Source organism: Eurypyga helias, unplaced genomic scaffold (genome assembly GCF_000690775.1).
Source record: "Eurypyga helias isolate BGI_N326 unplaced genomic scaffold, ASM69077v1 scaffold34887, whole genome shotgun sequence".
Taxonomy (NCBI): domain Eukaryota; kingdom Metazoa; phylum Chordata; class Aves; order Eurypygiformes; family Eurypygidae; genus Eurypyga; species Eurypyga helias.
The window spans coordinates 5,636-29,813 of record NW_010263047.1 but is presented as its reverse complement, the minus strand read 5'-3'; the positions used below and the strand labels follow the sequence as shown (position 1 = coordinate 29,813).

The following is a 24,178-nucleotide window of genomic DNA, read 5'->3' as shown; positions in this document are numbered from 1 at the left end:
ATTCTATGATTCTATATCACTCCTCCTGTAAAATACTAGATCACTTTTTCCTACAGTATGAAATTTCAAAACTGAAAGAAAGCTTTTGCCTGTGTAGTTAGAAAAATTCTCCCAAACCAGGCAGAATCTGTCTGGCTCTGTAAAAGGGTTTGTGTGAGCTGCTGTTGCTCTTAATGTGTCTCATTACTCAGAAAAACATGGTGGTGAACTCAAGTGCCCTGTAGCAGTGGTAGGAAGGTAGTTTCTGTACAGACATGGCCATCAACAACTTTCAGCGTGATGATGGAAAAAGGTGAAAATCCTGTTTGCGTTCAGTTCTTGTTTTTCTTAGCAGAGTCAAACCTGGTGTAACAGTTCCAAGATGCCTAACTAGTAACATTTGCTTCACGTATTAGAAATCGGAGGCCGTGGATCTTCATTGATCCATTTGTATGCTTTTGCATTTTCATGATTTTCAGTCTTTCATAAGAGGAGGTAAGTTTAACTATGTATTTAAGAGCAGAAATATGTTAACGTTCTTTGAGAAAGGTTTCAGAAGAAAATGCTGGTATGATCTTATTTTTCCCCTCTAACGATAAATAAATGGCATTTTAAGGTGTATCTATTCTTGAGAAATTACCTCTTGCGATTAAAATTTTAATTCCATCTCCATTAAGGTGGCAAGTTCCTGGAGAACTGTAACATGCCAGTCTTCTCCAAAAGTATAATAAATGTATTTAAGACAATAAAATGGTATATGGCAGTCATAATTTGGGAAGAAAAAAAAAAAAAAACCCATGGATCTCACAACAGATAAATAAAACAAAAAACCACCTGTCTCTGAATTAAAACAGCGTAAGAAATTTCCAAAATTGGGAAGTAAACTTGCAGGCACATTGCAAGGTACTTCCTAGTGGGCTAAAATTCTATTTTGTGTTATGGAAAAGATGTGTTTCAGTTTCTCTGTGAAGTAAGAAACGGGCGCTGGCTGCGTTGAGCAAGCTGTAGATGGGGTGGCCTCGTTCAGTCTGACTTTACAAAACTAATTCGTACAGATGTTTGAAGGGGCATGAACAGCTAAAATGGTGTGACTCTGAAGGCGTGGGCTTTTTATGGACTGTAATACTCAAAAACTTCAGAGTAATAAGCTTATTAACGCATCAAGCTTTCAGTGGTTGGATGGGATTCGGCACTGCTGCGTACTGAAGTACAGCCAAGGAGGAGCATATCCAAATGACTTAAAAACTCATGTTTTCTTAAGACTTCTCTCTCTTTAATGAACTTACGCCAGCCTGTGAGTTAAAAGTAGTTTTCATGTTTTGATGTCTCTGCTTTTTGTAGCTGTTGGATGAACTGCCCATGATTTACAGTTGTTGTGTGTTTGTCTACTGCCTGTAAGTATTTGTTAAATGTTTTTTTCTGAATCTTTATGAATTATTAACGCTTGAAATGTAGAATCTATAAAGCCCAATCTAGTGTACAGTGAGGCTGACACTGGAGCTTCTATGGATTTCAGAGAGATCTCAGTTTTGCTAGCAGTACAGTATTATGACTTGGCCATTAGAGCACCAGGCTGGCTTTAGTCCTTGTTTTTCCTAATTTAGAGATGTTTTACAAGTGTTAGCAGGAAAAAAAAACCCCACCCAAACCCTCTTGTTAAAGACTGTGTGTGGTATATGACCAGAGCTGAGTATTACTTGGTATGTAAACAGCAAACATCATAACATCAACTTCAGCAACTCCTAAGAATTATCAACTTTGTAATCTGTTTGAGCTGTATTTTGATGATGTAGCCTGACTCCAAATGCAAATTTCAGATTTCTGGTTAAACCTGCTTTCCACTCATCTGGAAAGTTAAAGAAAAAAGATTTTATGAAGAGTTGAGTGCATGTTTTGTGGGGGGTGTCTTGGAACATGCAGGACAGCTTAATGCCACGCCAGGATGTTTTCTCCCATTTAATTTCGGGAGCAATGTAGCGTTTGGCGACTGCAAAGATACCGTTGCTGCAAGGCCTGGGTTTAACATGATTTGCTTTGGCACTTGGAAAATCTAGATAATAAATCAACTTGTTGCAGACAAAAAGATAAAGCAAAAGCAAAAAGCCAGGGTTTTTAACATATCGAATATTCAGCCACTGAAAATTAGAATAACTTTGGTGAAGATTGCTGGTAGCCTGCAATGGAGATGGGATGCTGTAGGACTAAACCCTCATGTGTGGAAATTACCATCAGTTGGTGATTCATATGTTAGCTATGATTTGTGCACACAGGACCAGAATCATAATGCCTCTGTTAGTGGCAATATTTCCATTGTAGCTCCCTATCTCCTTGAAATTGCCTTTGCATTTATTTTGTCTGATTGAATGCGATTGGGGAAAAGCATGAGAACTAGCTCTAAAAATCTGTTGGAAAAAATAATCATGCTTGTTTTGTGCAACGGTTACTCTTATTATCTTCAAAAGCATTGAAGTCAGTTACTGCATTTTACAGCTCTAAGAAGATTTTGTGGCTATGTTTGGGAGTAATTAAAGTGTTCTGAAGAAGGAGCTAATGTTTAGTTTAGGAGGCATTTAATAAGTTTTGGTTTTCTTGAAGGTAGGTGGTGGGATGGTTCTGTGCAGGACATTCCCTTATACAGCATTCAGTCCTCGTGGCTCTTCAGGCTGTGTAAGGACCTTGGCAACCCGTTCTGCAGGGTAGCACGTCCTGCTGTCATCTACATGTTTTTGTCCCAAATATTCCTACGTGCTTTTTCTTTCTTTCTTTCGATTCATCCATGATGGTGTTGGTTCCCAAAGTTTGTAAACAAATAGACTAGGCAGAAGGATCTTGGAGTTACACAGACAACTTCCTCTAGCCCTAATGATTTTAGCCCTGATGCTGGAAGGGGACTTTTTACAAGGACAGGGAGTGACAGGACAAGGCATAACAGGTTTAAATTGAAAGCGGGGAGGTTTAGATTAGATATCAGGAAGAAGTTCTTCCTGGAGAGGGTGGTGAGGAACTGGAGCAGGTTGCGCAGAGAAGCTGTGGATGCCCAATCCCTGGAAGTGTTCAAGGCCAGGCTGGATGAGGGTTTGAGCAACCTGATCTTGCGGAAGGTGTCCCTGCCCATGTCAGGGGGTGGGACTGGGTGGGCTTTAAGGTCCCTTCCAACCCAAACCATTCTATGATTCTATGATTTTATGCTTCTCAAAGTTAATTTTTGTTGGGTTTTTTTGGGACCTTTTTTCTCGTGGAGATACGGTCTGGGTTGTGTGTGTGTCATTCCATCACAACTGTGACTGAAGTATAGGATAGAGATTGTGAAGCTAATTTTAATTAGTAGTTTTGCTTACTGGGAGCAATTAGCTGGTTTTACCTTCCACTTCTACCAGTAGCCAGTCTAGCAAATTTACTGCTCTGGGACTGTAGAAAAGCAATAAACAATCTGCATTTTAACAGATCTCTAGAGTTCACTATTTTGTAAGGCAGTCCATTTCCCACGCTGCCTTCAGTTCACAGATGTAATGTTTTTTGGCAGCTGTATTGCATTTTAAACACATTTCTGGTTTGCCATCCGTTATCACCCCTTAAGCACCTTCTGAAAATGCTTCTGCTTCCCAAACTCTTTCCACTGACTGGGCTATTTTTTGTGTATGTGTGAGCTTATTGGGGGTTTTAGCACTAGTTTTTTAAAAACTTATTTATTGGTAAAAGTGTGAATCTTTATATTAAAACGACACATCTTTATTAGAAGGGCCTAAGACTCATTTATATCACTTTTCTCACAAATTTTATGATAATATACCTTGAAAAATGCATCATTTATATGGTAAGTGATGAATGTTATCGCTCTCCTTTATGTTCTTTTCCAGGTATGAATGTTTCAAGTACAAGAACACAGTCAATTATCCACTGCTTTTCTTGTTAATAACCTACAGCTTCGTAGTCAGCATAGTAAGTAACTTTTTCTGATACAACATTTTCACTTGTAGGTTGACAGTTTTCCTCCCAGTGCAGATACATTACACAGGCAGTACTGAATGGCTCTCACTTCCAGTCAAGAAGGAAAAATTATTCTTTTGTTGGGAAAATTCTATGCTGGCTGGAGACACCTGAAGCCTTTCTATCTCGACCACTGTATAGAATAAATGAAGAAGAAAAGCTGTAATCCAGTTGCTAAAATAGGAATGTGGGAAAAACAAGTCACTGATAACGTTATGAGACCTTGGACAAGCTGCATTCCTCTTCTTCCGTCACTTTAATTCACCTACAGAAATGAGAATAATCCCGTTCAACAGACTAAAAAGTGAAGTGTGACATAGTCCAGGGTATTGACTGGTGTTATAAAGCAGCCGCCAGAATAAGAAAGGAACTCAGCTGTTACAAAAATCAGAAGAATTTTAACTGTCTTAGCTAACTTGGTTCCCTTTCTTGTTGCAGTTTGCTGCCTTTATGAATTAAATGAGTTTTGTGCTGGCTGTCAACCACAGATGGAATCTCCTTCATTCGTTTTATTGATAAGTGTTTCTTGGAAAAAGCAGTATTATAGGTCATCGTCTGCCATCAGAATACTTGCCTGTTCTCTTCTGTGCCTCCTAAATTTTTTTACACTTGTGGCATGTTATGTCGGGTGCCCTTCTCTCTTCCAAGGCAGAAATTAAATGAACTGCATTAACAATAGGAAGAACTACTAGCTACATTTTGTGAAATGAACTGAAATATTACAGCTTTCTCAAACCCATTAATAATAGTGAGTCACAGTAGAGTACATGGATGTACTAGTCATTTCTGCATCTTAATTGTTTTTATATATGTTGCAACTCTACGAAGTGCAGAGATTTTAGATGTTAATGTCTCTATTTCTGCTTCTTAATTTAAAATAATTCCACAGTTAGAACCTCAGGTTTTGCCAGAGGAAACTTCAAATGATTAATCAACTTTTAATGGTGCATGGATAGTCGCTTATGTCTTGACTCTAACAGAAAGTCTTGGCAATATTAAAATGAATGTTATGAGCATTCTCTGTTGCAAATTATTTCTCTTTTTTTCATCTTTTCAGGTTTACTTAAATTTAAAAGAGCCTGTATTCCATCAGGTAAGTCTAGCTCTGTTGGAGAAGCTAATCTTGTCTTTAAACTATGCGGTTTTAGTGGAATGTTTTGCAGGATTTTATAGCTGGAAGGAAGATGACAGGCAGGCACAATTTGCCTTTTGCTTTCTCTCTGTGCAGTATTGCTGCTTGTCATGTTGCCATCCTTTTACTTGGTGACCTGAAAAACTCGAATGGTTTGATGTGTGTTCTGCTTTAGCATTTGACCTAATAGAGCACGTGGTTTTCATCAGTGGGAAGTGAGGTGGGTTAAGGGGTGCATGTGTGAGAGGGAGGGCTGAGTAAGCCCTTGTCCACTTCTTTCCATTAGTAGCTACTGTGCAACTATGACCTGACATCGCGAGGTGGCTTGTGCGACTTAGCACCATATTCTTCCCTCCACTTTAACGTGTTAGTGTGGGTTTTTTTTAACTACTCAATTTTACTTTGTGTAAATTCAAGCAGAATTTAAACTCAGAATGTGTTGTAGGGATACATAGCAGACTAGTTGTTACAGTCTCATGATGTATTTGGTAAGAGGTTCCTTTTGTAGCAGCCCAAGAGTATTAACACGCATCCACTACTGTGGGGATAGGACTTGTACCTCTTGCCTCTTCATGGTGGATATTATGCTCCTCATGTATGCCATGAGTATTTTCCCCTCATTTATGATTTTTTGATTAGGGATAACAGCTGAAAAATTGCTAAGCAAAAGCACTGAGCTCTTTGCAGGACAGAGCTTGAAAGTCTTAATTTCTGAAATCGGCAGTGCCATTGCTTGTCAAAACATGCCTGCTGCATCAGCAGTTGTAAAAGTGATACGTGATTCCTTTTGGTGCCTTAGTGAAGCACTGATGAATAAAACAAATTCCCAGCTGCTCCAAATAATCTCTCCTAGAAATATGAATTGTTATTCTGCTTATAGATAAAAAGAAAAACTTGCAGGCTTTTTTTGATAATGTTAATTAAATCACTCCCCTTTTTTTTTTTTCCTACTTACATTTCCGGTAGGTAAAAAAAGCGATTTCTGATGCATTTATTGAGCTGGTTAGAACTGGTTATGAATGAAGTGACTTAAAGTAATTTTGTTAACAACAGAGGCAGAATGTACTACTGATACTGGAATTTTATTTCTTTAATCAATTAGTTACTCCACCTACAATAAATGCATCACAGCTTCACTGTATTCCATATTGATACATTGGCATAGGTATTGTTGCATGTCATAAATGCTAAGACAGTAGATATTGTGAGTTGTCGGGAAAGAGGGAAGTAGGGAGGAAACTATAAACTGTTGCTCCTTTAATTTTTTACATCTGGTTTCTCTTAGGTTCAGAATACGAATCCCCTGTTACAATTTATACATGAAAAATCAATGTAGAAAAGATTTAGACCCATAAAATTGCTGGACTTTTTACAGCATCTCTTTCCAAACTGATTTTTATGGAGAACGTACAGTTATGGCCAAAATCCAAACGTTCAAGTACTGCACGGACTTTTTCAGTTTTTGCCAAATATGTTGTAAATCCAGAGGAAACATTTCTCTGACTGCACAGCTAAGCAAGGTTATTTTTTTTAATACTTGTCCTTTATTTTAGAGTGCACCAAAAAAATAATCTCAATATAATTTCAGTACGTATTTTCAACTGAATGGGTCACGTAGACTTGAAGTGAAGTTAAATATGCTTGTGCAATCATAGTTTAAATCACACTCTTGGCCCCTAACCGTATTGGAAACCAGCGTCGAGACATAAAGCAGCATTTCATTCCTCTTGGTATTTGTCTCTCACCATCATAATTTGTCAGCCTTGCAAAAAAGGGAATAACTACATGGACAGCTTTATATTGTTCATTGTTTCAGTGTGGGTTTTTCCCTGAAAGGACAGCAATAAGAATAGAAAAGGATCCTATTATATTTAGTAGCCAGGATCCAAACCTCATTTTTCAGTGAATTACTTTCTACTTTCCTTCCCAATTTAGGCTTATAAATTGCTTACTGCCAGCAGGGCATGAAGGGAGTTTCAGTTTGTTATTCATGGCACAGTGGCAACAGAGATCAACTTCTTTCTCCCCATCCGCATAGATCTTTAAGGGTTTTAAGGCTTTAGAATAGGAGGGATGTTTTGGGCAGTTGGAAACTACACTTCATTACAAGGAAAAAAACACTTCCTTTCCTCCAAGCCCAACACCAGAGCATCCCGAAGAGTAAGAAATCAACTAAGAGAGCTAGGAGACCTGCATGGATGAGCAGGGAGTTAATGAATAAACTTAAGCGGAAAAAGGAAGTATATAGAACATGGAAGAGGGGGCACACCTGGAGTGCTGTGTCCAGTTCTGGGCGAGAGGGGCCAGCGCAGGGCCACGACGAGGATGAAGGGCCTGGAGCACCTTCCACACGAGGAAAGGCTGAGGGACCTGGGACTGTTCAGCTGGAGAAGAGGAGGCTGAGGGGGGATCTTATCAATGCTTATCAATACCTAAAGGGTGGGTGTCAGGAGGATGGGGCCAGGCTCTTCTCAGTGGTGCCCAGTGACAGGACGAGGGGCAGTGGCCATAAACTGGGAAGCAGAAGGTTCAGCCTGACCATGAGAAAACCCTTCTTCCCTGTGAGGGTGACAGAGCCCTGAACAGGCTGCCCAGGGAGGTGGTGGAGTCTCCTTCCCTGGAGACTTTCCAAAGCCCCTGGGCTTGTTCCTGTGTGATCTACTCTAGGGGATCCTGCTCTGGCAGGGGGGGTGGACTAGATGATCTCTAGAGGTCCCTTCCAACCCCTTTGAGTCTGTGAATCTGTGACTCACAACTGAGCTGGTATTTTTTGCCACCTCATCAATTAAACAAAGGATAGCAGTGGCCTTTACAAGCATGTATTGTCTCATTTATAAATGTCAAAATCTATCAGGCTAGAGCACTACTAACAAATTTCCGTGTTGCTAACAACCCTACATCCCAGTTTCCTAGTTATTTTCAAGCCAGCATCATTGTCAAAGGAAACATCTATGCCTCTCCTTTCTTTCCCATCTGGCCCACAAATTTACTCTCTGATATTAATTTGACTGGGGAACTGAACAGGTTAAAACTCTCCTCAGAATTAGTTTTAAATCAGATTAGCTGCTCATCCCTGTTTACCACATGTATATTTGTGCTTATGCAAGGAAAGGTGTGGGGGAGGACTGGCTGCTGGTGTCCATAGACACACAAATATGACAGACCTAGAAGTAAAGGAAATTGCCCTGGCAATTAAACGTTTAGTCGTACAAGTAGCCTCACCCACAAAGTGTTGGGTTCCATCCCGATTTTTTTACTTGCTACAATCCATATGCTGGCTCTACACTTGTAGCCATCAAAAACCTCATTCAGCTAGTGGGCCAAGGTATGTGGATAATGAATTAGATTTAAAAAAAACTTTTATTTGCATAGTCAGCTGCTGCAAGAGTTTGAAGCAAATTTTGGGCAAACAGATAATTAAAAGGTAAATAAAAAAATCAGATTAAAGAGTTGATTTTTTTCACGTTAGGGAACATGATTTAAAAAAAAAATCTTTTTTTATGGGCGTTCTAGGAGTGTTGTTGCAGTGTCCCAGGAGAAACTAAGGAAGTGGGAGAAGTAGATCAGTATGAGAACTGCAAATAGGGTAAGGGAGGGACTAGTGGAAAATGACTTAAGGAGATGATGAAAAGCACTGTCAGTCTGGACTTCCTCAGGATCAGTAGTGTACTGTTTTTATTTAACGACTTGTAGCAGGAAAAGCAGTGTTGTGTACTGATGGTATTTGTGATGATGCAAAGTTCAGAGGCATCTCTGAGAGGAAATGAAGACATAACTTGGAGACCTTGAGGACTAGATGACAGATAATTCGAAACAGAAGAACATGCACTGATGGGAAAATTCCTGTTCTAAACCGCACACAGATCACCAAAGGAGGGAGGGAGGAGTGCCTGGAGGTGTTCACTGATCACAGCATAATAAGATGATCAGTGAATTTTCTACAACAGTGATCGAAGTAAAAAGTATTGGATTTACCAGTTAAGGTGACTTTGGGTAAGATGGAGTGAGTGTGGGTGAAGAAGGTATTTCATTTGCCTCAATACAAAAAGTAATAAAATTGTTCTCTAAAGGTTTTTTAAATATGCAAAGAAGGAAGTGAAATCATGATGAAATGTGTATGTAGAAGTACTTATGGAAGCCTGAAACTGCATGAAGAATCATAGAATGGTTTGGGTTGGAGAGGACCTTAATGCCCATCCAGTCACACCCCCTGCCATGGGCAGGGACACCTTCCACTAGACCAGGCTGCAGTATTTTATGTCAGAGCACAACTTGTACAAACTTACAGGACTCCCCATTTCGGGGGATATGTGTGGACCCACCTGATATTCTACAGCTCTCCAGAGTGCCTCCTGCTGCTAAGGCAATAGTCAGTTGTAGGCTTGTGGCTTAACATATTGTACCTTTTAGTGAGATGTATTCTTACTTGCAGGTTGCCAAGAAGTCTTTTAAAAATGACCTTTCAAGGGCACGTCTTCACAGCACTACTTCTTCTTGGGCATTGTCCTGCTGACCACCATGTATAAAACTAATTTGAGTGACATTTCACTCTGTTAGACAGCTTGTTTGGGGATGTCTTCCAGAAAGCCAGTACAGCTTTCATTCTTGGTTAGTACTTCTACCTGCACAATAGCTTAGAGGATCATAGGATTGTTTGGGTTGGAAGGGACCTTAAAGATCATCTAGTTCCAATCCCCAGCCATGGGCAGGGACACCTTCCACTAGACCAGGTTGCTCCAAGCCTCATCCAGCCTGGCCTTGAACACTTCCAGGGATGGGGCATCCACAGCTTCTCTGGGCAACCTGTGCCAGTGCCTCCCCACTCTTCTCCAGGAAGAATTTCTTCCTGATATCCAATCTAAATCTCCCCACTTCCAATTTAAACCAGGTGCTCAGACCCTCCAGAGGATCAGCTCTACGGGTCATTGAAGGGAAAGCTCAGTGTATTGCTACAGTCACTGTTCCAGAAGCTCTGGAGAGTGGGAGTGCCTTCTGTGTCGCTTTGCCATCACATACATGAATCTGAACAGGACAAAACCAAGTGAATCTGAGTTAGTTCAGTCAGGAGCTGCCAAGGCAGGATATAGTACTAAACAGCCATACCTATGCTGAGTTTCTCTGAGTTTCGGTCATCCTGAGGATTGTCCTTCCTTTTTCTCTCTGCTCAGATTTCTTTCCCAGGAGTCCATACTCATGTAGAAGTCTATTTTCTTTGTGGTAAATTACAAATACAGTTTCCAACTTCAAGTAGTTAGGCTACCTATCTCTTGATAGCTGGTTGGTCTATTAATAGCTAAGCAGTGGTTGCCAAGAACCCAAAATTTTTCAGTGCGGTTCCCAGTGTGTACACTAATATTTGAGGGTGATAAATTGACTTTATTAACCACGGATGGGCATAAGACCAAGAGCAGAGGAAACAGAGAAGTGGAAATAACAGGCTGTTGCTGCTTTCTGTGCGAGAAGGGTAGATGAAGCACTGGCTTTGTAGCCCCAGCGCGGAGTACCAACCTTGCCTCCGACTTGCATAAATCTATATAAATAGCATGAATGCTGCTGAGCACTGAGCCCTGAAGTGCTTACTTCCCGTTAGTGAATTAGAAGGCGGTTCTTCATATTTGGCCTTCTTATCAGGTAATTCTCTGAGTATCAATAAGACTTTAGGTTTTCCCCATTGCAAAGATAGGGGCTTCAAAGCTGAAATACATGCAGCTTTATTTGCATCTTAAGCAGCAAAGAGGGAACTGCCTAGTGATAACAAAAGATGAGATTTTGCTGTTTCCTTTTGTTTCAGTTGTAGTGCAAGGCTGTTCTTTGGCTTACAGTTTAAAGGCACTGTGAGACAAAATAGCACGAAACTTGCTTGGGTTTTCGTCTGTTACGTGATGTGTTAGTTACTAAGAACAACCAAGGGAGCTAAAGGAATTGAAAAATTTGAGTCAACTTGAATAAGGTAGATTTTTTTTTATTATTTTACATTTCAACCTTCTTTGGGTGGACAGATAATACCCAACAAATTTTTGGCATGGTGAAAATAGTAAATCCACAGGTGGTAAAGGAGTAAAAGTAAGCATTGCTCCCTGAAGTATAAACGAACTTGTGCAGCTCAGTTCATAGGCCTCTAGTAAGCAACAGCTGTAGCGAGATGTGGAGCTGGAGTCCCTGCGCATCACAGCAGCACCTCCTCGATGCGTGCCTTCAGCATGAAGGGGAGGATTGGAGCATGCAGAGCAGAACGGTTTGTTGTTCCGGTCTTTCACAGGCTTTTAAACACGAGTGTGTTTTACTGCTAACAACCTGTTTGTGTGGGGGAGCGGAAAAGGCAAGAAATTGAAGTGTCAACTGTGGACATATTTTTCTTCAGTCACTGCAAGGGTTTTTTTTGGTTTTTTCCTTCCTCCCTCCATTAAGACTGTCCTCTTCTGCGAGCCATTAAGCAACTCACTAGGAGATACCAAACCAGAGACTCTACAAAGAAAGCCTTTCTTAGCTTTTGCCCTTTCCTGCTTTTAGCAGCTGCTGCAAAAATTAACATTTCTAGCCTGTGTTTTACCTGGGCTTTGGGCTGCCTATGAGCCGTGTTTCTCTAGGCATAGTCTGACACTGTTTAACTCCTCGTACAAAGAACCCAAGACCAAATTGGATAAAAGCATGAAGGGGGTCACACCCCTAAATGCGTGTGATAGAAATGTCTCTTCCTCCATAGGTTTTTCCTGCACCCCTGCTGTAGAAGAGTGTTTTAGCAATGGAAATTGTAGGAAGGAGGAGATCAGCAAGGAAAGGGCATCAAACTGTGATTTGGGATCCAGAGGAACCTTTCCATGAGTTTCTTCCCCTGTGCCATCCCTCTCTTAGAATAAATTACTGGATTTGGTAAAGAAAACAAAACAGGCTGTTTCAAATGAAGCTGACAAAGTAAAATCACATTTAACATTTAAATTTAGTCTGTATTTGTCATATGATGGGGTCATCTTAGGCAAAATGTCAGCGATGAAGAACTGTACCAGCATGCAGCACCTTGCACACCCGAGCAGTCGTCTTTTCTGCTTTCAGCTTGGGACTGATAAGCGCTTCATACTCCGTTTGTGTCCAGTGGGTTTTGTTGGAGTTTTTCATCCCAATTTATGTGCTGTACCCCAGCAAGGGGACTGGAATTAGCGAAGAAGTTTGTAGAAAGTACAAGCCAGAACCAATTAGCCTTTCAAATAGCTTTGCTTTGTTTAGCTCTACAGAGCAGAACACACAGTAGTAGTAATTTAGTTACTGAAGTTATTTGATCCCACTTGGAATGCATATAAAGAGCTGCTGTGCTGAATGACTTTGCATAGTCAATACTGGAGCTTGTTTTTACCTGTTGTCAAACATAAGGGCTCTGTCATCTGACTTGTTCTATATATATGCGCTGATGATGTGGTGTGCGCCACTAACCTCATCCTTGAAACTAAAAGGAGGTTGGAAATCTCCTTTTTTGGGCTTTTGAAATGTAGGTTTCACAGTGCGTTGTTGCAGTTTATGTCCTGTGGCTGGACACGTGCGTGTGCTCGCAGGAGAGTGATAGCTGGATGCCCTGCTTACAGCAGGCTTTCCTTGAAGACCATGTAGTCTAAAAGAAGGAAAGGTAGGAAGAGGTCAGTAAAACATGGTAAGGACACTTTGTAAACACACCTCTCTGAGGTTTAGTGGCTTTTAAATAGGCAGCAAAAGCTTATCATTTTCCTGTTTCGTGTAAAATGTGGCAGCATTAGTTAGGATTAAAAAGCAAAGTGAGAAAGGAAAGTCAGCGAACAAAGAAGGGAAGATTAGCGAGGGGCTTGTGAGCCACTGGGGAGAGGCAGAGAGCGAGGCATAGCTGCTTGGAACAAACTAGCTCTGGCAGGAGGAAAGCTGCTGGGAAGGAAAAGCATGGAGCGTAATTTCATGTCACCTGCCTGACACTCCTCCCTGCTGCAGTGGCTTCTGCATCGCTGTTCAGGCGTGACTGACCACATCTCTCCAGTCGTTACATCTTTGAGGTGGTGTTATGTAGATCCTGAGCTTGTGAATAAAAACAGGGAGAGTGATTTAAAGATCACGAGGCAGAAAATAAATTATTACTTTGGCTTTTTATATAAGTCGGGTGATTACATTCAAATTCATCAAGCCTACAGTGAGCCAGATTTTGCTCATGGATCTCTTCAGAGCGTGCAGCCCTCCCACTGTATCATTAGATTGAATCTCAACGGTCTGCAATAGTTGGTTTTAAATGCGTCCTGGAAAGTTTTGTCCATGCTGGTGCTCAGTGTGGGCATAGTGCACAGTCTATTCAGGTGTTTGCTTTCAGGAAAAGATATTAATCGAATCTCAGTGAAGGAAGTACAGCTTTCAAAAATGGTTTTAGCTGATGGTTACGCAATTCAGGGTTAAAATACAGAAGAAATGACAGGAGTTAGTTACCGTTCTGATTTTAGGATGCTTACTGAGTGCCATCTAGCGGTTCCTTTCTAATTTAAAAAATGAAGCTGCGGTTTGACACAAATGACTTGTCCTGTAATTGCGTAAAGGGCATGCTTTATAATCATACTTTCATTTGAAACTTAGGGTGTCTCCTTTTTGGAGAGGAAATTAGAAGGGATACTACTTTTCTGAGACTAAGAAATAAAAATCAACACAGACTTCACAATTTTTTTACTCCTGTAGTGTTTTATAAAGTGTCCTGACTCCAACTGCTGAATTTAATCTCTCTTTTTATTTCCAGGTCATGTATGGAACACTAGTTTCCATTATAGTTCTACGATCTGTTTATATAGTATTATGGTAAGTAACCATTTAGTTCAGTATTATAAGCTATAACTTAGCATTTGCATATGTTTTGGTGGGCTTAACGTGAAATTGGTAATGGCAAAATTTCTTTAATTCGGTACTCATCTGCTGTCTCGGTTGAAAGGGACAGGACAAGGGGTAACAGGTTTAAACTGAAAGAGTGGAGATTTAGATTGGACATCAGGAAGAAGTTCTTCCGGGAGAGGGTGGGGAGGCACTGGCACAGGTTGCCCAGAGAAGCTGTGGATGCCTCATCCCTGGAAGTGTTCAAGGCCAGGCTGGATGAGGCTTTGAGCAACCTGGTCTAGTGGAAGGGGTCCCTGCCCATGGCAGGGGGTGGGGCTGGATGGGCTTTAAGGGCCCTTCCAACCCAAACCATTCTGTGATTCTGTGGAATGGTTCATCCTGCATTTTTTTTTTAAGCCACTGGGTTAACATTAAACAAAACTGAGATCTCTACACTTAGGTCAGTGTTCACTTCCAGATGTTCTGCTAGTGGCTTCAGCTGTTAGCCTGGGACTTCAAGGGGAATGGAGTTTTTGTCTTCGTACTGCTGGGTAACGTGAAATCTATTGCCAGTGTTCAAACTTTAATGATGATATTTGGAGAGAGGTGAGAGTAAGATTGCAGAGCTGAACCATGGGTTAATATTTTGCTTTCCTCTTCCTTACTCGAATGTCTAAAATTCTTAGAATTATAGACTGGTTTGGGTTGGAAAGGACCTTAAAAATCATCTAGTTCCAACCCCCCTGCCACGAGCAGGGCCACCTTCTACTAGACCAGGTTGCTCCAAGCCTCATCCGGCCTGGCCTTAGAGGAAACATAACACAGAAGGTTAAATGATAGTTTTTATTTCAATTCCATAATGTATATTTAACCCTACCCAGTCATAACTGTAAGAAAACGAAAGGGTACTGGAAATGTTAGGAGATACTGAGAAGAATCAGAATCATCAGAGCACAGACTTGGTGGGTAAAAGTGAAGAAAAAGAAATTCAATCAGTACTGGAATAAACATGTACCTTTAGCTCTCAGGGGCTCAGTTGGTTGCCCCTTCCCGTCTCTCCTCTGTGAGTAGTTGTTCTTGTGTGTTTGGGGATCATCCCTGAAAATTACTGATTTCTCTCTACTGTCTTCATTCTAAATATGTTTTTTGTTAAACTTTGTTTTGAGTTACACATGTTCAGGAACACAAGGAAAAATTTAACAAAAGGTGTGAATTTAAAGTAGACTCATTGAATTGCCTTCCACTTGCTATGTCAGTTAATTCAGTTTGACTTTCCCCAGGAAATCCCCCCAGGCCAAGTGTAAATGTTCACAGACTTGTATTAAACAAAACGAACTTAAAACTGATAGCCTGTTGCTTGCAGCTTTACAAACAATTATCAGTTTAAAGGCTTTTCAGACCCATGAATGTGGAAATTTTAATCCTAACCTAGAGATCATAAATGATATGGCCTTAATTCTCTTCCAGGGAAAACTAAATAGAATCAAGTTCAGGTCATTTTAATTTTGTCATTATACAAGGATTTAGCACGGTTCTAGTAACTTAGATTAAATTTCATTCTCTCCGTGTAGGCAAAGCCCTGGGCCTCCAATCTTTCCATTCTGCACACACTTGTGCATTCTCATTATTTCTGAAGCATTTCGTTATCTTCTGTCACTACCAATAACACCACCATCCTCCCTCCCAGGGTATCATTCGTGTTTTCCTCCAGCAGAGTCTCTCTTTGAAGCTTCACATACTTTTTTTTTTGCTTCAATTTTAGGGTTTTTGGAGTGCATTTTCTTACTTAGCTAGATCACTTAATTGCAACGTGGCCCTGCAAAGACTTGTTCTCCCTTTTGGGTATATTATGCAAACTGGTTAGAAAGTTGGGATGGGGAGAGAAGTAGGTTTAAACTACTTTAAATTTAACTAAACCACTACTAATTTTAAAGTAGCTCTGCTAGAGAAGCTGTGGCAGCCTAAAGGTACCGTTTCTTTTCTCTAGAGGTTATCCCCAAGCGCACTTCTGTATTTATTTCGTGTGTTGCTAAAACACATTCCTGTCTTCCCATTTATCATGGTAGCACTTGTCCAAGCCTGTTTCAACTTACGTATCAACCCCAATTTTTGCTTATTTTGTTTCATACTTCCTTAATATCTATTAGCATCCTATCACTTATATTTCTTAGTGCAGGGCTTGAAGTTGCTCTGCGCTTAGCGTAGAAATCTCAGAGGACAGCATGTCATTCCTTCCAGACTGCTGCCTCCTGCTGTCCTCCTCATGTGTTGCTGTTCCTGCCTATTTCCCTGACACTTTCAGTGTCTTTCTTGGGTCTGCTTCTTTCCTAAGATTACGGCTTGGCAAATACTGTTTTCTGTTTATAAAGCATGTTTTCCATTAATAAGCGATGCCAGCCTTTCTCTCATTCCTTCACAAAACACCACCATTTATTCCCTGAACAGTTCTAGATATAATTACCTAATTACCAGCATGTATAATGTACCATTTAGTCGTCTTTCGTGTCCTGGGCTGGCTTATGTCTCTAGAGCATTGAGTTGGGAATATTTACAGTGTAGTCTCTGCCATCTACCGCATGGTGCTCCGTGCATTTATTAGGCTAAACAAATAACAATTTTGCTAGTTTATATTGGCAGTAGGTTTGTTGTGAGCATGTACAGCTTGTATCTGGTTAGCTTGCCCTGTGGAAGAAGCTCTACCTGTTGTGTTTTGCACATTTTGGATGCCAGTGCTCCCAGTTCTGAAACATGTGCTGTGGATAACACAGTGGAGAAACAGCAGCTCAGGAATGTGTTTTAGCCCAGAGTCTAAACTGTGCGTTCAGAATGCACAGTTAAAAATAACCTGAACGGTATTTCATGGCAGCCTTTTGGGGTTGGAATTGGATTTGCTTTTGTCTTGGTGGGAAAGGAACAATTGCTACCAACTTCCGTGTAGGAAGTTTACAATTCTGTGGTCCAAGCTGAATGCAGATAGTGAGGGCAAATGTATTAATGATGCACTTCATTGCATCTGATTCTTCAGTGTGTTTCCCATATCCTAAAGAGGATTTTATTTTTCTTCCAAAATGAAACTGGTATTTTTCCATCACCAGTAGCATTCAGCAATAAAACCATGAAAACCATGTTTTCTAAATAAACCATAAAACCATGTTTTCTAAACCCATTCATTTGGTTAGTTTTTGGTCATGGTAGTCTACATTCACAAAAGACTACAGTTGTTTTGAAAGACCTTATTTAAACAAGTCCCCTGGTATAGGGATATCATGTATTGGAAAAGAATCTCTGCTTTTGGGACAGTCCTAATTTGTAACTTGGCTGTTTTTTTACTGAAAGATTATACATGGGACTGAAGAAATAGCACCTTTTAGCCAACATCAGTTTTCCCCACTTACTTGTGTTAGGAGAGAGCAGTATTTAGGGGAAGAATTAGAAATACAGAAGTAAAACATTTAAAAGACCAGTGTCAGAGGATGTGAATCCAGGAGAGATGGAAGGGGGTAAAGTACAATACTTAAAAAGATGAGATTTTAAGTCAATGTTTTTCCTTTTGAAAAGAGATTAATAAAACAGTTGGTTTGTGTGTAATAGTGTTTGTGTCTTACATAAAAGCTGCCTTTAAAGAATCTTGAACTAAACTTTGCATTATTTCTCTGTCTCTCTAGGGTATACCCATGGCTTAGAGGTCTAGGCTATACATCTTTAACTGTATTTTTAATGGGATTTTTCCTCTGGAATGTGGACAACATTTTCTGTGATAAATTGAGGTGAGTTCTTTCACTTTGTCCAGATATCTCTCAACAGTTTTTTAGCATAAAGCTTTATTTTTTTGTGGTGTATATTCATGTCCATCTCATGGTATATAGGGTACGCTGCCTACAAAACATTCACAGGGGGTTTTATCCAGTTTGCTCCACACTAGATTCAGCACTCAACAGTTTAGATTTTTCAATCCATAAATAGATTTATTTTTTTCAAATAATTGATACTTCACTTCCATGTAAATTGAGAGAAAGTAATGTCACTGAAGTAATTTTGAGGTTCTGTGGCTTACTAAAGCCTGCTATTCATGCTTGTTTTCATCTGAATGAGTTTTTTATCCAGCTTTTTTTTTGTTTCTGCACTTGCCATTTCCCAAGAAAATATCAAAAGCAGTAGTTCTGCAGGCTAAAGAAATATCTGTTGCAATATTTCTGTCACCGATAAACAACAGCTGTTTGAGCATCGCAGGAAGAACAGTAACTCTGTGAGCCAAGAACACGGTGCTTGGCTGTCATTGTTAGCCTGAAGTCTTCTGGCTTAGCACTTGTAGAGGAGGCCAGGAAAGACTCCTGCTCCGTTTAGTGTATTGGGATATGGGATAAATGGGATAAAAAAGGCTTCCAGACAAAGCTTGTAAGAACCCACCCTCTCGTCGTATGACTAGATGTACTGCCCATGCAAGAAAGAACACCAGTCCAACAAGTTCTTCCATTCTCTTAACTCTTGTTCCTCTGGAACTGGACCTTTCGCTTAGTTGTGGTGCTTGTGTTCCACCACAAGCTGGAGGAGATGGAAAGGTTGATGCCAGCATCCAGGAAAGCCATTCTCGACCATCTGTTAATGACACTGAGTCTGTGGTGTGCCTCATCCCTGGAAACGCTTGATACAGACGGCACAGAGAAGTTATTTGCCAACACGTGTGGGTGGGTGTACAGTGACTGCAAATACTGGCATCAGGGTTGATTTTTGCAGCTGCATTGCATCACTGATGAGATCATAACCCCCAGTTCACAAAGCCTGCTGAGCCTCTGTAGGTCCATGAGGCTTTTGAACTTGTCCCTGGACTCAGAGATTACACCAGCTGCTGAAGCACTTTTTTTCCATCCTCATTTTGCAAAGAAAAAAAAATAGTTAGCATATTTCCTGTAATACTTGTTTGGTTATGGTGCTGGAAAAAAATAAATATGCTTGTTTACTAGCTTTGATCAGATGTCTGCAGAGCCTTGAATTTCTCCAGGTGGTAGTATAACTTGAACCTCTGGAGAAAATATATTCCAGTTCCTTGTAATTTTTTGTTTTCTAAAGATCTAACTTGTGAATCATCCACCTACTTGCTTTTTTGGGTTTAATGTTCAAAATTGTATTTTGATTCACTTTTTATTTTTCCATATTTCATTAAATTTGGAGTTTACTCAAAAAAAAAAAAAATCCCCCAACAGGAAAGCACCTGTAGCAGTCAGCTTCCCTGGCTGGATCCATGCGCTTTCGAAGTTGAACTTCGATGTTTTCTGCCGTCCACAGGCTCAGAGCCTGTGCCAGGGTGACAATCTGTGTGTTCCACTATGTCATTCACGGGCTGACTGAATCAAAGCTCTGTGTTCATATTTGTGACTGAGCAGCTCTGGAAACTAAGCAGGGAATGGTGTTTCGTCAGAGGGATTGAACTCTGTAAAATTAAGCAGTAAATAAGTATTACAGAAACTGCAGATTTTTCTTCCTTAACACGTGTGATCATTGTTTTCCCTTTTTTGTTTTGACTGAATGGGAAATGAAAGTCAAAAAAGAAGACGGGCAGATGCCAACATTTGTTCCACCATCAACCAGAATAGGCATTATCTGCAGAAGCCAAGTGAGCAGCAGAAAGCAGGGCATTGTTGTTCCTTCCCTTTCCTTCTCTCTCCATCCCTTAGCCCCTTCCCAAGTAGCTCACACCCCATAAGTGTGCAAAATACAAAGCATGTTAGCAGAGTACTTCCGATCCTCTGCTTTCATTGCTTCTTTACACTAAGCACTCATTTTGTCCCTGTTTTTGCGTAGAATACAACAGAGAAAGGCAAGCTAAGCTCCCGTGGAGCTGGAGGATGGGTGGTGTGATTGACAAATGTAAAGTGGTGATGTCTGATGGATCCAAATTCCTCTCTCAGACCTTAAACTCAGCATTTCATCCTATGGACAGTAGTTCAACGGCTTTTGGGGAGGAAAATGGTAGTATTCATTTGGGACTGTGGGATGCAGTAGATATGTTACCTGAAATTTGTATCCTGAAGTAACCGGTCACTTGTTGTGTGAAGTGTGTGCTTTAAATGTGTAAGACAGCCAGTTGCTAATTTTTTTCTATACTGGCAGTATAAGGTGTAACTGCTGTTCCTCACCTTCTGAAAGCCTGACTTTGTGAAGCACATGCCTGAAAAGATATGAGTGTGTGACCTGACAGTCAAGCACTGTGATTTGAGATTGCTTAGCTTGGAAAAGAAAAAACCCTACTGCATGGTGTTTCTTACAGAGCACTACGAGAGAAGATGCCTCCTGTTGTGGGAGCTGTGACGCAGTTTCATGCATGGTGGCATATTCTCACAGGCCTGGGGTCTTACCTTCATATCCTGCTAAGGTAGGAAATGTTCTATGTTTTCTAAACTGGATATTCATAAAGCAGACAGAATAGTAGAATTGTTTAGGTTGGAAAACACCTTTAAGATCATGAAGTCCAACCATTAACCCTGCCAAGTCCACCACTAACCCATGTCCCTCAGCACCACATCCACATGTCTCTTAAACCCCTCCAGGGATGGTTGCTCCACCTCCCTCAGCAGCCCGTTCCAATGCCTGACACCCCTTTCTGGAAAGGAATTCCCCTAATATCCAATCTAAACCTCCTCTGGCACAACTTGAGGCTGTTTGCTCTTGTCCTGTCACTTGGGAGAAGAGACCAAACCCCACCTCACCCCCGCACCGTCCTTTCAGGGAGTTGTAGAGAGCAATAAGGTCTCCCCTGAGCCTTTTCCAGGCTAAACAACCCCAGTTCTCTCAGTCTCAGGAGTTTTCCCAGGTTCAGATTTACTTCAAAATGTTGTATCGGCCAGAAGAGCAAAAAAATTAGTTCTTACTAAACTGGTAGGAGTTTTTCTTTCCTCTTTCCAACGGGTCTAAAGACTCTGTACAAGTCACTTATATTCTTCAAAATGTAATCATTACTCTTTAAATAGTCATGGTTCTTCAGGAAAATGCAATTCAGAAATGGGAACCCTGTAGCAGTTAAATTGTGAAACTGTTTGATAGTGTATTATGTCTTCAAGGCCAGGCTGGATGAGGCTTGGAGCAACCTGGTCTAGTGGAAGGTGTCCCTGCCCATGGCAGGGGGGTGGAACTAGATGGTCTTTAAGGTCCCTTCGAATCCAAACCATTCTATGATACTATGATTTTATTAATTTCAAAATATTAATACCTTACTGCACGGGAGGAGCAATTCTGAAGTACTTAAACATGTTCAATTTTAGAAGCCTAACTAATCTTTTTGATAGGCGCTGTCACTCCTGAAGGCTAGTAGGCATCATGCTGTAGAGAGTGGTGATGAAGTGGTTGGGGCAAAGCTGTTTCCAGAAGTGGTGGGATATTTAGTTTTAAAAGGACCTAAATGAGAGCCTAGGTTAGCTAGTCTGCAAGCAGATTTTGGCTCTATACCACCATCTAGTGGAGCCAGGAAGAAAAGTAGAATTTAAGATGGAATATCAAGAATTTCTGTATTTGTGCATTATGTAATGAAATAATGCTTTGCCACTAAACCATATGAGAATCTTTGTTTAACAGGTGCATTCTTTGTAGTTGAGAAAACTCGATTACCTATGAAGTTTTCTGCATCTAACGTCGTATTCTTTTGTCAGGTGTTAAAATAGCTAGGAAAAGGCAAGGAAAATAAGTACATTTCCAGTAGCTGTTCTGATAGCTTTTTTATATGTGCATATATATACATGCATCCATGGAGGTGTATCCATATGTACCTGCATATATGTGTATATATAAAATCTGCCATGGTATGTGGAAAACAGCTGCTCCGTTTTGGCTGACAGGTTGTCTGCTGCCCTGAACATCTTAAAATCATCTTTGGAGGAAAATTCCTTGCAGAAGGCAAGCTGATGCAGACAGTTCGGATAGCACAGGCGAGGTTTTTCCAGCATGCTGCACAGAGAAAATAATTTGGGCTTGCATCCTCCAGCCCCTGAGGAATGTGCAGATGCCTGATTTGTCTGTCCTAACCCAATGAACTGCATGCTGTCCCTGCAGTAGTTTCCCTGGTATTTTCTCAGCCACACAGTGACATCACCCATGTCCGCTTAAAAAAGTGAGGTTATACACAGGAAAACATCTACTGAGGGGAGAGGGTATGTAAGAAGAAAAACGGGATACAGAATCAAGCTTTTTGGTTTTCCCACCCCCTCCCACCCCACCTTAACATCTGCTGCGTTTTGTGGTGCACTGATTTAATTTCATCCTTCCAAAATGCCAGGCTCTAGTCCCTGTTTAGTCTTTTCCATAGCGGAGAGAGAATTTACTTCTCTGGGTTTCTCTCTTTTCTCCGCACGTAGCTGCTTGGGCAAGATTAGTCTAGCACAGGGGGGTTTACTGTAGGCTGGTGTCTCCTATTTTGCGTAAATCTAGGCAGAATGGGTAGCTGGGCAATCACAGAAGCAATTCTTTTCTAGTTGCAAAATAGAACTGGGATTAGTGCATCATTATGATTTTATAGGCTGTCTTACACATGAAATTTTAAGCACGCTTTTCTCCTTTTCCTCAGTTTATACACAAGGACACTTTTCCTGAAACACAGGCCAAAGGTGAAGGTAAGCAAGCCATATTTTGTGTCCACAAAATATCCAGCATTTGGATACCTTGTGCTTTGAACTTTCGCTGGGACTCGTTGAGTACGCCTGTGAGGGTTCTGCCTTTTGTTTGTACTTACACCCCAAGAAATGCAGTTGAAATGATGGTTAACAGTGTTTGGGTTCTGTTCCAAGAGACATCGTATTCCAGGAAATCTTTCCCCTCTTCCTGTTTCTCTTTTTAACAGTTTGTTTTTGGAATATGGCCTGTTCTTCTTGTGGAGCCGCCCAAGAAACTTTGACTGAGACCTGGGCAGTCACAAGCCATCACCTAGCCTGGCTGAATAAAGCGATTCAACGGTTACTGTGGCTGAAGTGTCAAAATTATGGATCAATTCAAGTACCATTGCCATAAAAGGACTTCTCTGTGTTACTAGGCCAGCCAGCCGGAGCAGAGCAAAGAGTCGGCACACTAGGGAAATAATATTTAGTACAGCTTTATTCTAAGTTGTTAAAGATTAAGACACAATATTTTTATGTATATATCGTATAGCTGATGATACTGAGCTAATATTTCGTGCTGGTCACAGAAAACTAACCATTTTTGAAGTGGATTGCCTATGTTTTTCATTCAGTTGTTCTTTCTGTGGTTTAAACTAATATTAGGAACTGAATGACAAAAACAGGCCGTTGATGGCCAAGCTAAGCATTTGTGTGGCCTATAGTGAACTGAATGCTTAACCTCAACTACTTTAATCTTGCACTTTTGTACAATTAATGAAGTATGTAATGATTGATTTAAGGCTTTATTCTATCTTACTTTTCCACAGCCTCCTTTGCAATTTGTATTGTAAGCAAAACGGTTAGGATACCTGTGCCATTTAGTTCCTTTTGTACCAAGCTTCCATTTTCTCCTTAGTCCGACCGAGGTGCATCATGGAGGATGTCCCAGGGTGGGACCGGCAGAAGACACTTAAGATGGTGAAGCATTATAGGGGTTCTTGTTTGTATGTGGAAACAAAATTCTGAATTTGTTTGACCAGTGATCCATCAGGAGACTGCAGGATGACTGTCTAAACACAAGAAACACTGTTTGTTTTATAATTATTATTTACATGCTTCCTTTTTTTTTAATCCCTACTTTTTACTCCCCATGTCCCATTGATACTGCAGATAGACAGACACCTTAGATGTGTGCTAGTTCAGCTTTGAATTCCCTTATTTTGCAAGTCTTAAATATTGGTCTGCCTTTCAGAAGCATCTTCTTATTCAGAAGTATTGAAGAAAGAGTAAAGAACTAGGCTGATGTTGAGGATACCCCAAAATTAATTGTCAGCACTTGATTGCTTTCTCTTGATCTGTTCATCACACGGTTATTCTGGAAAGTTGACGACCTTTCTAAACCAAATTTTAGGGAGGGAACAAACCCTCTGGTTTCTGCAATTTTTATCTACCCAGCTAATGAAAGTTAATAAGTAAGTGTAAAGAAAACATCGAATAACATGATTTTTTTCAAGATATACCTCATGTTGGAGGCTGTGGTTTTGATCTTGGGGCAACTAACAGTCTGTCTCTGGGTCTCCTAGCTGCCATGCTATGCAATTTTTGTCTGCTTTTGATGCTCTGAGGGATTTATCCTTCTTGCCACGAAGGAAAAAAGGGAAGTGCTCAGACTGATTGGTAATCCTGTGCTGTATTGATT

General features: G+C 40.6%; 1 protein-coding gene across 1 annotated transcript; it reads left to right on the top strand.

Moving 5' to 3' along the window:
• Positions 1 to 1,326: 1,326 nt before the first annotated feature.
• Positions 1,327 to 23,792, top strand: ACER3 (alkaline ceramidase 3). Its single transcript, XM_010155921.1, has 8 exons — positions 1,327 to 1,373; positions 3,837 to 3,918; positions 5,024 to 5,059; positions 13,830 to 13,888; positions 17,566 to 17,667; positions 20,166 to 20,270; positions 22,452 to 22,497; positions 22,725 to 23,792. Exons 1-8 carry the CDS (start codon positions 1,339 to 1,341, stop codon positions 22,776 to 22,778), a joined length of 519 nt encoding a protein of 172 aa, XP_010154223.1. The 5' UTR covers positions 1,327 to 1,338; the 3' UTR covers positions 22,779 to 23,792.
• Positions 23,793 to 24,178: the final 386 nt, after the last annotated feature.

Bases quoted from the DNA above. Each gene is read 5' to 3' on its own strand.
- ACER3 (XM_010155921.1), top strand. From the start codon at position 1,339: ATGATTTACAGTTGTTGTGTGTTTGTCTACTGCCT. The intron at 5,060-13,829 runs GTAAGTCTAGCT...TTTTATTTCCAG, and splicing joins AAGAGCCTGTATTCCATCAG to GTCATGTATGGAACACTAGT. The intron at 17,668-20,165 runs GTGAGTTCTTTC...TGTTTCTTACAG, and splicing joins ATTTTCTGTGATAAATTGAG to AGCACTACGAGAGAAGATGC.